The sequence below is a fragment of the Anabas testudineus genome, chromosome 19 (genome assembly GCF_900324465.2).
Source record: "Anabas testudineus chromosome 19, fAnaTes1.2, whole genome shotgun sequence".
Lineage (NCBI taxonomy): Eukaryota > Metazoa > Chordata > Actinopteri > Anabantiformes > Anabantidae > Anabas > Anabas testudineus.
The window spans coordinates 2,989,891-3,005,708 of NC_046628.1; the positions used below are offsets into that span (position 1 = coordinate 2,989,891).

General features: G+C 41.2%; 1 protein-coding gene across 1 annotated transcript in view; it reads right to left on the minus strand.

Annotated features, from left to right (window-relative positions):
• The window catches only part of LOC113156277 (myosin-16), a 38,708-nt gene extending 27,345 nt beyond the window's left edge, over positions 1 to 11,363 (minus strand). Inside the window, exon 1 of the mRNA XM_026351319.1 lies at positions 11,112 to 11,363. Within this exon, the coding sequence (XP_026207104.1) occupies positions 11,112 to 11,195 (84 nt within the window). The 5' untranslated portion in view covers positions 11,196 to 11,363. The remainder of the gene's footprint in view (positions 1 to 11,111) is intronic.
• Between the last annotated feature and the right edge of the window lie 4,455 nt (positions 11,364 to 15,818).

The following is a 15,818-nucleotide window of genomic DNA, read 5'->3' on the forward strand; positions in this document are numbered from 1 at the left end:
ATGTGTGATAACACTAAAGAAAAGAGGAGGTTGAGGGCTCAGCTGGCAGCTCCGGATGCTTTTAAGCCAAGATAGTTATCATGTAGTCTTGCAACAGACTTAAGATTCTACAGCCACGCTATCAGCTCTGCAAGGGCGTACTTAATTGAAGTGGTGGTCTGAGCCAAATGCTATTGTCTGCTTCGCATCATGTAAACAATTACAATCTTTACATGCAGAATCTTAGCATGTAATCTTTACTATGTGCAGTGCGCATGAGATCATTGTCTATTATTTAAATAGCTGCCAAGGCATATGTTGTGTCAAGGTACAACTAACACTGATAATAATGCCAATTTGATCACTGTGTGAGGCTGAACTGAGTTTGGCAAAAGCTACTGTATAGTATATGCAAACCAGTGCTACCTTAAGTATAGAGATCAATCCACTCTGCTTCCCCAGCCTTCCCTCTCCCTGCAAACATTTGGGCATAAACCAAAGAACTGGACAAACCCAAATTTTCACTTGGTAACAGCTCTAGATTTTACACTTCTTCATTTGGGGACCTGCATTCCTCAGGATCAGATTGATAATATTTAAACTAAGAACAAAAAAGTCAACTTCATGATAGACTAAGTCATTTGTGACTTTTTAAAAAGTATTTCACCATTTTGTTCATACATGCATTTGTTTCCTTGAACATCAAGTCAGTCTAGAGCTCCCTCACCTTCTATCCACCCTCATTCATCTCTCCCTGCCAGTCTTTTGTCCCACAGTTTGCCTTGGGCCCCAGAAACTGCAGTCCAGACTGAAAGTTTTTCCACATGGAGAACTGGGGAATCTGGACAGCTCTGCAGGAACTCTCCACATTTATTTCCCATTAGCTGTAATTGAGGGGTAAACAGTAGACTTTACTCTGTTTATATCCATTTATACCAAAGTTTGTTGGAACAACAGTAGAAGAAAAATCTTTTCTCTTCTCCTTTTCTTGCAACAGTAATTCTCAAACTCCTCATTTAAGTTTATTGTTGGTTGTTATTAGTGACAGAAATATCTTGAATTGTTTTAATTGATTTTGTATATACATGAACTAATAATAGTTAATAATACCATTTTAGCATAGAAACAAATGCACATTTACCCCTGTGCATGAGGAGGGGTCAAAGCATCACAGGTATTACACTAATCTTACAAAAATAAATTACACTCAGCAACTGTAGAGGGAGCCAAATAGCAAAATCAACTATACCTATATACACGTTTGATTTTAAGCATGGTCAAATAAAACATCATACAACCATATGCATGATGCAGCGGTGCATTATGGCTGATTACAGACTAGGAATTCACCGTACCCCTGATGACAGATAAGCGAGGTGTCCCTCCAGCCTCAGCAAACGATGGGGTTAATGAGGAACCAGACAAACTTCCCCTGGAAAACTGGAAAGCAACCTACAGGCAGCAACAGCACTAAATAGCTCTGACAAGGGGTCACATTTCCCACTGCAGTCAAATCAGAAGGGCTCCAAGGCATGAATTACGCTGGCTGATCTGTCTCCTCCACAGATTAACTTCATTATTTATGGTTGGTTAATCTAAGCAGGGAATAAAAGACACAGTTGGAGCCAGAGCACACCTGGTGATTTAGATTCTTGAAAAAAAAAAAAAAAGCTTAGTTTTGTCTGTAAAAAGGTTGTAAAAAATCAAAGAGGGGTTATAGACTTAACACTTCTACTGAATTTAAAGAGTTCATAAAAGAAGTACCTGGAAGAATGTGGGTTGTAGAGGAAAAAGAATGGCAGTGATCTTAAACCCACTTTTCACACAGAAAAGAAAAGTAAAGACACAATTATCTAACAAACAAAAGGTTGCTGTGTTCAAAGGCACATATGAAGATGAACAGTGACACACGAGGTTGTCATATCCAGACAGCAGTAAAATATGAAAGTATTATATGCTGTGTTCCATGGAAGCTGCCTGAAGAGTCTGCTAAGGCACTCAGCACCAGTAATGACCGAATCCCACGGGCAGCCCCGGAGCACTTTCCACAAACACTGGCAGCAGCAAGGCCGAGCCACACTCTCGCACTAAATCCTCTGCCTCCAGGACAGATTCACTGTACCACGAACTCACTCTGAGAAAATGAGACAGCCGCCCTAATAAACTGATTACTATCGCCAGCACAGAAGTTAAATTGAAGTGCTTATGCAAGTCTCTGAATAAAGTATTCGCTTGGTCCAATAGAAAACTGATATTTAGCTTCTGTGTTTCAATTTTTCTCTAAAATTAATTAATTCTATAGTTAGTTCATCTTTTCTCATATTATTTCCATAAATGTTTATGGTTTTGAGGCTATAGGTTAAACAAAACATAACATAAAGTATATGTTTTGTTAAACAAGTTCTTTTGTGACTTTTTTTAAAGTAGTTTGTTTGCTGTGTAATGTTCTGGATGCCTAACAGGTAGTTTACCAAAGGTGTTTTATTGTAAACAGCTCCCTGTCCATGTGAAAAGCGAGAGTAATTCAAAACTGTAAATATTTGGGCCATAAATATGAAACATGCTAAAAAGCTCTGCTAACAAAAATAGCAAAGACTGATGATAAGTCTCTGTGGGCCTGTCACCACATGCAACGTCTTTCACCTTATAATAGTGATTTGGTCTTTTGTTCATATAAAAATATTGGTTAGTGCAGCTTTAAGTTGTCATTATAATGGATAATAACTGGAACGGATAGTTTTTCAGATGTCTACAATCAGCGGCAGACACTAATTTCAGTGTTTTCAGTAATCAAATGAAATGTGCTATAGTTATGGACTGAATACTTCTAAGCAAGAATGCAGGTTTGTATTTTCTCATAATAAAACTTGCAATAACACCTCCTCCCGACCAAGTCGGATACGCCACTCACGCGGCCCTCCTCGCAGTAAACCAGTCAGTCAGTACAGTGCTTCAGGCCAAGAATCAGCATGGTGCCTCACGGTGCTATGACAGCAGTCTGTGTATAAAACACACTAACACACACACAGTGTGCTGTCTCTCAATAAAACGATCAGCTGGAAAACGGTCAACACAGCAGTAAAAACCCACAGCACTGAAACAAGCTAGAACACAGTGACTGCCGTGGTGGCTGCAGCTCTCTCTCCCCCTCTTCTAGGGTATCATTATCCACTTAATTTCATCCACCCTGGGTTGGTATAATGACCACGTTGAAAATCCCTTATCAAGCAGAAATTCAGACTTAATCACAAATCATGTGAGTGTCAAGTGGAGTGAAACAAAAGAGAAAAGACGTTTTTTCAGAAGAGGAAAAAAAAAACGAACAAGCGAGAAGCGGATGCAACAGAGCAGCGCAACGCACTTACAGCTTGGCATTTGGTGGCCACCTCATTCTTCTCCTTGGTGAGCTGAGCGTTCTGCTCCTCCAGCTCGCGGACCTTGGAGAGGAGTCGGTCACTCTGCTCTATGGCTCTCCTCAGCTCCTCTCTCTCCCTCATCCCTGCCTCCTGTGTGTGAATGTGCTGCTGCAGTGACAGAGACCCAACCTGGATGCGTGCTCGCTTTCTCTCTCCCATGCACACACACACTCACACACACACACACACACACACACACACACACACACACACACACACACACACTCACACACACTCACACACATATGCTATGCTGCATAAGTTCACACCGCCTGATGTTTCAGCTCGGCTGACTGACTCACTTTTGTTCACTTCTGTCTGGAGTATGAACTGTACCCCTTCTCTCTCTCCTCTCTGTTCTCCATCCACATCTCACACACACACACACACACACACACACAAACACACACACACACACACACCAAAACTCTCTAAAAAACATCCACACACATGTATGAATACATGCACATGTGCCCACACTTCCTCCCCTCTCAGCAGACTGGCCTCCTGCTGGTTTTCTTTCACTAAACCAATATAAAACATTTGTCTTGGGCTGCTGCATGGCTGCTGAGTGCTCTGGAGCCATAAAGGAAAAATACTTTTCTTCTCTTTCTGCCCTGAATTCTTTGTTGCATTCAGCCAGGTCAGGCAGACAGACAAATCTCCAACATGTGGCACTATAATAGAAATATATCAATAAAAATACATAATGTCAAATTAATTATGATGTTACTAGTAACTATATATGCCATGTTGGAGGGATTTTTCTAGTAAAAGTACTTCTCAAAAGATCAGATTTCAACTTCACAAGCCAACAAGGGTTTGTGTTGGTGAAAACCAAAGCTTCAAAAAGAGCTTTTTGTTGATCTGGTGACCCCATTAGTCAGGCAAAAACGCAAGGCCCAGTTCAATCATCAAACACTACCGTACATTACTTTTTCAATTATCTTTTTATAAGAAATATACTCCAAAATGTCTTCTTATTGTGGAAAAGTCGGGCTCATTGAACAGCACTGGCACTAGTGCAGAGATATTTTCTCCTAAATAGTTTCTTGAATGAGGCTTGATAATGACTAATGCCTGAAGGATTGTGCAGATGGTAGAAGAGCATAGCTGAGCAAAGAGAGAGGGGATGAAGTGAGACTCATCTTAGCACTAGCTTTAGTTGCACATTGCAATACTGTGTGAAAGAAACATTTGTGGAAAATACTGTAGGCTAGAGTTAAGTTTTAAATTTAAGCATACATTTAAGGGTACTAAGGATAAATTTAATAAAAACAGTTTGCAGTGTCTTTCTTTTGACTGCTGTGTGTATTCGCTCTCCTTTTTACTCTGTTTTGGTCTCCACCAGCTCTTGGGAAAACTATCTACCACTTTAGGTGTTATTTTTTACTGTAGAGCTGTGAGATAAGTGTAGGTTTTTATAACACCTGACCCTTTTCATTTTAGACATTAGCCCCTTCTACCCTGTCCATTCAAGGCAACTTTACTGCACTAATATGGCATCTTGCTGTGCTGAATAAAAGGTACCAAACTTCTGTGGTGTGTCCGTGCGGACCCTCCTATAAGGTGCCTGGAGAGGTAGAATCAGAGGTGAGGCAGGTTCGCTCCACTGCCTGTGTAAAAGAGCCAAGGTGGAGTCATGGTGTCAGGGGAAGGGGTGTGAAATGTTTTCTTGTTAGACCAGCTACTATGGATGTTTAACAGATCAGACATAATGCTACACTGGAGCAATGGAGAAACAAAGTGGTTGGAGGAAAGCAGCAGAAGAAGCATATGTTGACGCCCATCAACTATGCTGAAGTCAAATTATGTCTTAAATGTGCAAAACTAGCACCCACCAGCAATCTTTTAAAAAGCAATATGTACCCAATATGCGTGTTACATGTCATGACAGACGGTGCATTACAGTTAGTGTTGATCAAGCCTCTTGTAGCAAATCAGAAATTTACATTAACACACTTATTTAAAAACTGTTCAACACTCTGCCTTTGAACTAATTCCTAGAAGACTGAGCTCAGTTAGTACTGGAAAAACAGCTCTCACTTGTTAAATCTGGAATTCAGTAAGATGTGTGTTCAGAGGCCTATAAAGCCTCCTAATCAATAATCTTTGCCTTAAATTATAATATATCAAACAATAACATATAAATATTATATATAATCATTTGTCTTCTAATTCTATTGATGTGGCAGCTACAAATAAAGATGGTTTAACATGAGCTAATAAGAACTACTCAACACGTATCTTTCTGCAAAGTGGCAGCAAATCATAGTCTTAAGAGGACCCTAAGCTTATGTTCTCCTTGGACAGTTACTGCAGCTTAATAGTTGGTTAAACTGGCAACAGATGACTGTGGTTTGCTAAATGGGACATGACTTGTAACACAGAGAGGTTCAAACTGTCTAACTGGTAATTTAACATTTGTTTTCTTAAAGCAATACCATTTAACACCTAACTTTCCACTCTCGCACCTCAAGCAAGTTCAAACAAACACTATGAGCTGCAAACACTCTTTTACCCTGATCTCATGCCTACATGGTACAGAGGCCAAAGATCAGACTTAGGGTTCAGTCAGAAGTGTTCACATGATCAGAGACAGACAGTAATGTAAAGATGTTGTCAGTATGTGGGCTGCACTTTATTGCAAGGGGACAACTGGTCTGAGTCCTATCAGCAGCACCCCACCAGTCCACCAGACCACATCACACCAGGCTCACAGGCTAAACAGACGTCTGTCAAGCACTGACAGGAAGAGGTAAACACAATAATCTTCTGTACACATTCTGGCTGAGAGATCTCAGAAGAGACCCAAGAATAAGAAATATTCAGTCAAACAACCACATCACCAGCATTCGAGAAACAACACGATGCCAGACAACCAGCAATCAACCAAAAGCGATGAAGAGTCACAGAACATGAGGCAATTAAGTTGGACATTAGATGAATGAAAGAATCTAGCTTGAAGGTAGGTTGCAATTCAATTTACTTTAAGGAAACATACATGAAACTAGTTTCCTTAAGATTGGTGTGTACAATTAGAATACTTAAGGTGGTATAGTTCTTGTATCCTGTACTGTAGCTACACAAGCTTTAATCGAACTTTAAGCAAACTTTTGTGAACTCGCGCTTAAGGTGGTAACTACAGGATGAAGAGACTCAATACCAGTGGGCATAAAAGTTGTGTCATCACCATAAAAATGAATGTTACAGTATTGTTAAAGGAGAAAAAATATATAGCCCTGACCCAAAGAGTTGTCTTCCCTCACCCCCTGAGAACTGGCCTTATTGCAACCAGTGTACAGTAGATTCACAGTAGCATTTCATATTATATCATCCTTTACTCAGACTCACCATACCTTCTAGTAGCTGTGATTAATTCAAATTTGCTAACTTGGCATCTGGGGCAAATGAGCAATTGGCAGAATCACACAGGGCAAAAACAGAAACAGACGTTCTGGTCCAGGAACAAACATTTTGGGGTCTGGATGTACAATTAATTGCAAGACCTTGTAACAACCATAAACACACAGATTTAATGCTTTTACACAGCAAACAACCTTGACCTAAATAGATTATCCAAAGCAACTGATGTATCTTGCAGAGAGCAGTTGTCTACTGCATCTGTTTACACTTGAGGCGACAATAGATCAGTCTTCCTTTATTTTCTCTCCACACCTAACAGGAATCTACAAGTAATTTTGATTTACTTCCAAGGCCCAAAACAAAAAGTTATTTCCTTCACCAGAAAAACAGATGTGAGCTAATTTTCCACAGTGAGATTTGAAGATGGAGAAGAGGTTTGAAAGGGAAAGCTGCATTATAGAAATACAGGCAGAGCGCGCGCACACACACACACACACACACACACACATAGACTGAAACCTGTTGCTGCATGAGTACCTGTATTGGAAAAGAGCTGTCATTAGCTCAGAGCTCTCTGAACCTTGACAGTGAGTTTAGCCCTCAAACCTTTCTGCACTGACAACCTGTACAGTGTGTCAGTGCAGAAATTAGACAAGTGTGTGTCGATAATTACCATGTTGTTCAAATAAGATTTAGAATAAGTGTGTTTCAGCTATCATGAGCATCGCCTGCTGACACACCTGAACTTCCCTTGCCTGCAGTCAGTTTAAACATACAATATATCTAGCTGTCAGTGCAGGATTTAGCAATGCACTCAATCTGAACACCGATGCCAGAAAGGCAGAGAAAGATAAATGTGACACATCAGTGGTTCACCTTTAGCACGATCACAGGGCTCAACCTTTTAAGCCCGCGCTATTGTTGTCAGTGCAGGAATTAAATGCTGTCTTTGTTGCAGCACAATCCCTCTACGCATGTTGAATGCAATTTAGTCTATAGCGACGTTTTCGTGTTTTGACTTGAAGCTCGGAGACGTTTTTCTGATCAAACCTGCACAGCAAAACAGACACACACTGCACTTCTCCTCCCACTAAAACAAACTTTTATTAACTGTAAAGGAATAATAAACCTGTTTTGTCTCTGATTCCTGACATTGCTAATTTTAGTAAGAGTAACTGGGATACTAATGCCAGGATCTTGATCCCTCTTCTATTCACACCCGTAAGAAGAGCGTGAATGGAAAAGGTGCCGATAGTGATATGTAATGTGGGAAGACTCGTAGTAAGCTGCACAGGTGGGTGTATGCTGTAAGAAGACAGTTTCAGGAAGTACTAATTGGATATTTTAAGTTAACCTCCCCCTGATGGTTTTGTGCCTTATTATAACTTAGTTGTATTTATGCATTAAGTCAATTTCCACCCTGTGTTGATGAGAGCTCACAGAAGCAGATGGTGTCATTCCCATGGCATCAAGCGGCTTCCTGAAGTGACCAGAGGTACTGGGCTGTTGCTCACAAATTAACATTAGCAGGGTATTCTTCACAAGATGGAACTGGTTTGTCTTTCCTACACCTGCCAACATGCACCTCCTTCAAAGGAAAGTGATGGATGTGGACATATTGCGTCAGCACATACAGTGAATGCAAAGAAGGTATCTGGTTTAATTTAACACTTTCTGTACCATAACACCAACGACAACTACATCAATGATTTGAGTCATTTTTAGGAGGCTCTTTTAATACAATGCAGCACCAAAGACACACCGTTTCCACATTACACTGCTAAAGTCACCACCACAGATTGGATTCAAGGCCGGAACTGATCTGGTCTGAATATATGCTGGACCTGATTTCGTGTGCATCACGTCAACCATGCTTTGTGAGCGCTTTTTGTACAGTTGCCGCTCTGTGTTTGTGCTGTAAAAACTAAAAACTCCCAAATTGCTCCCAGGTGAATGGACTCTGGCTGAACCCTGGATCCAGGTCACGGAAGAACGCACAGGCGGTCTTTGATCACTGAAGCAGCTCATAGTTCACTTACACTCATGTGGTCGACCGGGCGCAGGTCAGGTACAATAATACCAGCTTATAAATCATATCAATGACATGATTGTTGTCAAGTAATTACACTGGAGAGATAACTGTTGACATTATAAATGCAGTGGAGGGTTTCTGCTCACATCAGTGCCTGTTATTGTGCTGATGGGGCTGACTGAAATATCTGGAGTACTGTAGCTGGACCATACTCCAAGTGGATTATAGACAACACTGACTGTGGTTACATTGAATGGAATAAGTCTAAACATACTATTATGTGTGGACTGCTTGGATTCCTCTAAATGTGCCACCTTTTAAATGTATTATGAGATGAAGCACACACTTAAATACAAAGTATTCCCCCAGAAAACAATTGGGTGTAATGACGACCCACATGGAGCATCATCAAAGAAAAGAGACACACAGCTTTTCATGTCTTTGTTGGATGATCCAGCTGTGTGTGAGTGTATATGTGTATTTACACTCTGCTGTGTGCGGGTGTGAAAATACAAAGGGAGACAAAGACAGATCAGACCACTATCCATCTACAGAGAAAGAGCCATGTAGCCTGAAGTGTCACAGAGTTACATGGCACATATTAGCAAAAAGGAAAAATGACGCCTACAGGTGGCTTCAACATAAATACAGTCAGGGTTGCACAAGGTGGCTGGGATGTGAACACATGGCCTTCTGTATCCCAACACAATGTTCTACCATTGAGCCACCAGGCCACCAACATACATATGTATCTTTACCTGTATTTCTGCAGCAGGTTCATCCATTTTACTCAAATGTAATTTCAGCAACTCAAAATGGTACTCAGTTCTTTGTATGGCCCCCACGTGTTTATATGCATGCCTGACAACATCGAGGCATGGTTCTAATGAGACGACGGATTATGCCCAAGTGGCATCTTCTCCCAGATCTTGTCCAAGGCATCATTGAGCTCCCAGATGGTATGAGGTGCAACCTTGGGGCATTGGATGGACCAAAACATAATGTCCCAGAGGTGTACCTACTTGTTTATCCTCCAGGAACTGCCAGCATACTCTCACATAAGGCAGGGCATTGTTGTCAAGACCCACTGCACCTGTGTAGGGTCTGACAGTGGGTCCAAGGATTTCATCCAGATACCTAATGGCACTCAGGGTGCTGCTGTCTAGCCTGTAGAGGTCTGTGCGTCCCTTCATCAACATGCCTCCCAAGACTATCACTGACCCACCGCCAAACCAGTCGTGCTCAACTATGTAACAGGCAACATAACGTTCTCCACGGCTTCTCCAGACCTTTCATGTCTGTCACGTGTTCAGGGTGAACCCGCTCTCGTCTGTGAAAAGCACAGAGGCCCAGTGGCAGAGCTGCCATTTTTAGTGTTCTATGGCAAATAGCAGGGCCCACAAGTGGATGGCTGACCCTCAAGCCAACCACCTGAAGTCTGTTTCTTATTGTTAGGCTGGAGACACACACACCAGTGTAGGACTCTGACAGTGCTCATCCTGCTCCTCCTTGCACAAAGAAGCAGATACCGGTCCTATTGATGGGTTATAGACCTGTATAACTGCCTCCTGGAATCTTCTCTGTGCTGGAAGACACAGCAAACCATCTGACAATGGCACGTACCGATGTGACATCCTGGAGGACTTGGACCACCTCTATGCCAATTGCTCTCTGGCCATAGCTCAGTACTTAGCAAACAGCACACTGGTTTTGATCATCTCACCAGTCTCTCCCAGTCTCCTCTAGCACCTTTAAACCTGTACTGACAGTCATTTCAAAGTTCATAGATCCAAATCAGTTCTGTCTGCAGGAAGATGACACGTACTGTCCTGGTGTTTTCAGCCTGATGCCTATCTGTGTTTGCATTCCTCTGCAATATGTGTATGCATGTGTGTGTGTGTGTGTGTGTGTGTGTGTGTGGGAGATGAAATGAGAGTAGGAATGTGGCACACATTCGCAAACCTACAAACCTAATTAACAATAACCTGAAAACAAAGCAAATAAACTTATCCAGGTTAAAGTACAATACTATATATAGTTACTATAAGTACCACAGTAGACACACAGCAACAACCGTACATGTACATGCATAGTTGTGCATTCTCTGACGCCCCCTGTTGAATGAAATGAATGAATCTTCTTTTTCTAGGAGGTGTGGGCCTGTATTGAAAAGGAGCCATGGTTCCAGTTACAGTGACAGACAGAAAACAGGGCTGTCAGGAGAGTCCCATACAGAGATAAAAACATAAAGATGGAAAAAAAAAAAGAGTGAAGGAAAGAAAAGGAGAGTGTGAGATGAAGAGAGGCAGGTTTCTTACGTGTGCCAGGGGTCTGCCGTGCAGAGCGATGGTGGGTCTGTACTGGTGGAAGTCAGTCTGGATCACACACACTCTCTTCTCCATCCTCACAGCTCACAGCCGCCCATACTGTCTTCACCCAAACAGGCTCTGGGGAAGGAGTGAGGCATGTTCGTGTGTGTGCGCTCTCTTGAGGCTGCAGGAGTGTGTGTAAGAGAGAAAGAGAGAGAGAGAGAGGGTGTGTGAGTGTGTGTGTCTGTATGTGAATGTGTGTTATACGCCTGCTACCTGACCCAGAGAGAGGAGCAGGCAGGAGGGTGGGACATTGCCACATCCCAAACACACACACACACACACACACATGCATACACACACTTCTCCTCCCTCCTGCCTAAAGCCACACCACCTTCTGACAGCAGTACAACACAGGGAGACAGACTACCAGCCTCCAACAGAACAATGTGGAACCCCCCACCTACACACACCCACTTATCTGAGAAATGTGCATTCCTGTGGCAGGAAATAACACTCCGATGTGGGCTAATTTGTAACCATAATATGTCAAACATGATTCATAAAACATCGGTACATCCATATCACGAAGTTCATTTGTGTGGAAATGAAAGCTGCTGCCTTTTACTGGTCTCCGAGAAAAGGAAGGAAAGAAAAGCTTTTGTGCATTTTTGCATAACTTGGAAATGGACTTGGATAAAGGTGAATTGGTATTTTCAGCAGAGCATCATAATAAACCTTCTTGGGTATAATTTACAGTGTATTTTTATTATGCTTTGACCTTTGTTCAGTTTTCTTTCAGACATAAACAAGAAGTGAATCAAACTTTATCACTGCAAGTGACCTGAGAACTCTCTTGTCTGTTTATTAGTTAAATGAACTGAAGAGCATAATGATGAAAACACATTTAGTCTAGTTTGTTTGGACGCTCACATGTACTCATTAACACTAAAGAAAAATCTGAAAAAAAAGTGTTTTGGTGGGAGTGCCATTAGTTTTACAGCTTCAGGCAACTGTATAGATTAAACTGAACGTTTCTACAAACTTGTGTTCCGAATAAATGAAGTGCTATATTTATTGATATTGAGGTTTAACAAGGAGGTGGTGGGGAGAATGGCGAGCAATAAAGTACACAAAACAGTACAGCCACACTACAAAACACTGTAAGTGACTAAACATAACCATTACAAATGTAACAAAGCTGTATCACAAACGTTTGCAGTTTCAGTTTACTTGAAAGAAAGTGTTGGTGCAGGATGTACTGTAGCTGTTAATGCAAAGTTTCACTCAGAAACCTTTAACCACAAACGTAAAAGTTATTTAATAACTTAAACAGACTTAAAGATCTGTACTGCGCCATAAAAACCATGAAACAATTTCAAGTTGCACAACCAGGCCAAGATCTGCCAAGGCAGTGTTTTGTTAAACCCTGTGAAATCAAATTATTCACGTGGAATTAGCAGGTCTTTGAAAGTGTTCTTCAGATAATGAGCTCTAATTATGAACCCCTTTCCACAGTGTTTTTCATTTCCCTGCCTTTCTGTCTGCATGTGTCAGTGTGTCAGTTAGTCGTCTCTTCACCAAGGATCTGAGGCATCTGTTGGCTGCGGGTAGGAGCCAGTCACGCACAAAATGAAACGTTCAATTTGCAACAGAGGAAAAATGACAGCAGAAGCTAATTTGTCTTGTTTAATCTTGATGGTATGAAGGGACCGGGTCAGTTAAGGTTTTAATCAGACTGGCAGTGGAAACCTGGGACTATTACACTCTTATTGTCTGACATGGGATCAGATGACAGCCGCTTTCTGGCTTGTGTTTCGCAGAGCGCCAAGTCGAGCGGAAGTCAGCATGTGTGCGGAGCTCATGAATTTGACCTTGTGCTCATGAAAAACGTACTGTGTGTCAAAATCAATTTATTCTTTACCTGAAGTATTAGCAAGCAGTGTAGCACTACTGCAGGTCAAATTCACATATCAGTTTGAAGTTAGCTGTAGATTAGGTTTCAAAGTTCAAGGTGTTTTTTTTATAGTTGTGACAACTAAATAACCTCACATTTTATTTAAAGCTGCACTTATTAATATTTTTATACTGACAATCTAATCAAATAACCAACTCTATTTATGTACCTACAAAGAGTTAAGTCTAAATCTGCTGCTTTAGAATTTTTATTATTTTTTTTCATCACCAAGTCACGCAAAAAGCCATTCAGCCTTTTTTTAGGCTAATGGTTTTGGTTCTCGAGTGTTAACTACAGTTCCCTTTTTATGCACAGACGTATTTTGTCAACTAACACTCTCACTTACAATTTGAACGTTATGGTTCTCAATGTTTGGGGAAAAAAAGGTGAGCTTTATAAAGGTGACATGGAAAGATTTTCCCAGGATTTTTCCCACACCTAACCCTTGCCTTCCCAACGACTAATGACCCAACACAAGAGGTAGTATCAATCAAACCATTCTTTCCAAACACTTTTGCAGAGCACTTGTTTCTTTGAGAGCTTTTCAGATGTGAGAGAAATTGCTTTGTTGTACCCTTAGCACTCTTACAGAGCATGTCTTTGGCAGAGATTTACTCTGGCAGGGTGCCATGTTTCAAAGAAAGCCACCTACCGCTCCAGGATAAGGTGGACGGGTGGTCGTCCCATGGCTGTCCGGACATTCAAAGACAAACCTGCTGGGAATCCATCACCATAACCAAAAAATGATGTGAATCCATATATCTTAGCTTAAGCAAACATACTTTTAGAGTATACCCTTTGTGTTCGACATACAGTCATATCTGTGGTAACGTTTGCCAAGACAATTAGGGGATGTAATCCGATCCATCTGCTTTGCTATGGGCTAAATACACAAGACAGTAAAGCACAGAGTTGTGCCTGTCAGAACATAAAAGCAAACTTAAATCGGGATTATAAGGTGCAGTGAAAAATACTTTTCCATGAAGCAGCAGAATAATCACTGGCTTTTACCTGTTAATTGCAGTCATCCACCTGCCTTCTATCAGAGTTTAATTATAGAGTTTGATTTGTTGTGTATCTACCCACTACTGTGTGAAGTCTCTCTACATAGCTGGCTTTGCGTGCTGATCTGGGATCAGTCAACCGTCACTGAAATCAGAAGGGGAGCCACAGAAGAGACAAGGCAGATTCTGATCTGGAATCACAGTCGTAAAGGGTTTATCTCTGCTCCCCCTGTCTTGCTGTGGCTTGTTCCTGGCAGGTTGTCTGCCTGTGCCTGACACATGTTTATGGAATTTGATTAATTAAAGGTTTGAGTTGGCAGCTGAAATTTGACATAAAGATTACAACTTTGGAATAAACAGAGGGCTCCCCTTGTTATCAGCTGTCCGGTGACATTTCAGACACAATGAGGTCTGAATTCACAGAGGCAAGAAAGGGATTACACTGTAACACACACAAGACAGTACCACTGACAATAAACATGAATCTACAGCCAGCAGCCAATCGGCCTGGTTTGGTATAAAGACTGGAAACAGGATATCTAGCATGTCTCTGTCTGAGGGGTGCTGGTAGGTGGATTTTGTTGTCTTCAGAAGACTCTACTGAATAAGGTCCCAAGTGTCCATGGGATTAGCTTCTCATTTCTAAAACAATCATGTCTGAAGACACATCCTGTGGTTGTGAAGAAGATGTTACAGTAAATCGTCATGCCTAGTGCCTACCGCATAGGCCTGTGGGGGCAGTGCTATGATCTGGGGTTGCTGCAGTTGGTCAGGTCTAGGTTCAGCAACATTATGTGTCCAAAGAATTAGGTCAGCTCACTACCTGAATATACTGAATGATCAGGTTATTCCATTAATGTATTTTTGTCTTCCCTGATGGCACAGGTATATTTCAAGATGACAATGCCAGGATTCATTGGGCTCAAACTGTGAAAGAGTGGTTCAGGGTGTATGACTTTTGACATTTTCACACATGGATTGTTCCACAGAACAATCCAGACCTGAACCCCATTGAGAATCTTTGGGATGTGCTGGAGAAGAATTTGCGAAGCGGTCCGACTCTCCCATCATCAAAACAAGATCTTGGCAAAAAATGTATGCAACTCAGGACGAGAATAAATGTTGACATTGCATAAGCTTATTGAAACAATGCCACGGCGAATGGGTGCTGTAATCAATGCTAAAGGGGGTCTAACGAAATATTGATAGATGGTGTGACTGTTTTTTTTGTGTATATAGTCTCTTTATTAGAATAAAACTAGTGTTACCAAGAGGGAGTTTTCTCACAAGGGGCCCAGTATTTGCCTGACACAAAGAGGTTCAAACATAAAAGGGTTTTAATAAAAACAAAGGAGCAAAGAAAAGTGATAAAAAGACAAAGAAACAACGAAAACCAGACATGCAAAAACCAAAACAGAGGGACCACCAAGAACGAAAGTGGTGGAAACCCATTAGGGCACGTTCATGCATTGTGTTCAATTGTATGCATTTCATTGTATGATGTTAGACATATAATTAGGCTACTTAATTATGTTATTTTGAATATCATAAGAGCTGAAAACTGGGAAAACACAAGCACCTGACACCATAACCAAATTGCATTTACTTAAACTGTTCAAGAATTGTGCAAGTAATGTGTAACACACCATAATCATATCATTTCACATCATAATCTATAGAACACGATTCTTTTTTGAAGGTATGGATTGAGTTGCGTTGACAAAAATGTAATGACAGTTTGTGGTGTACATACAA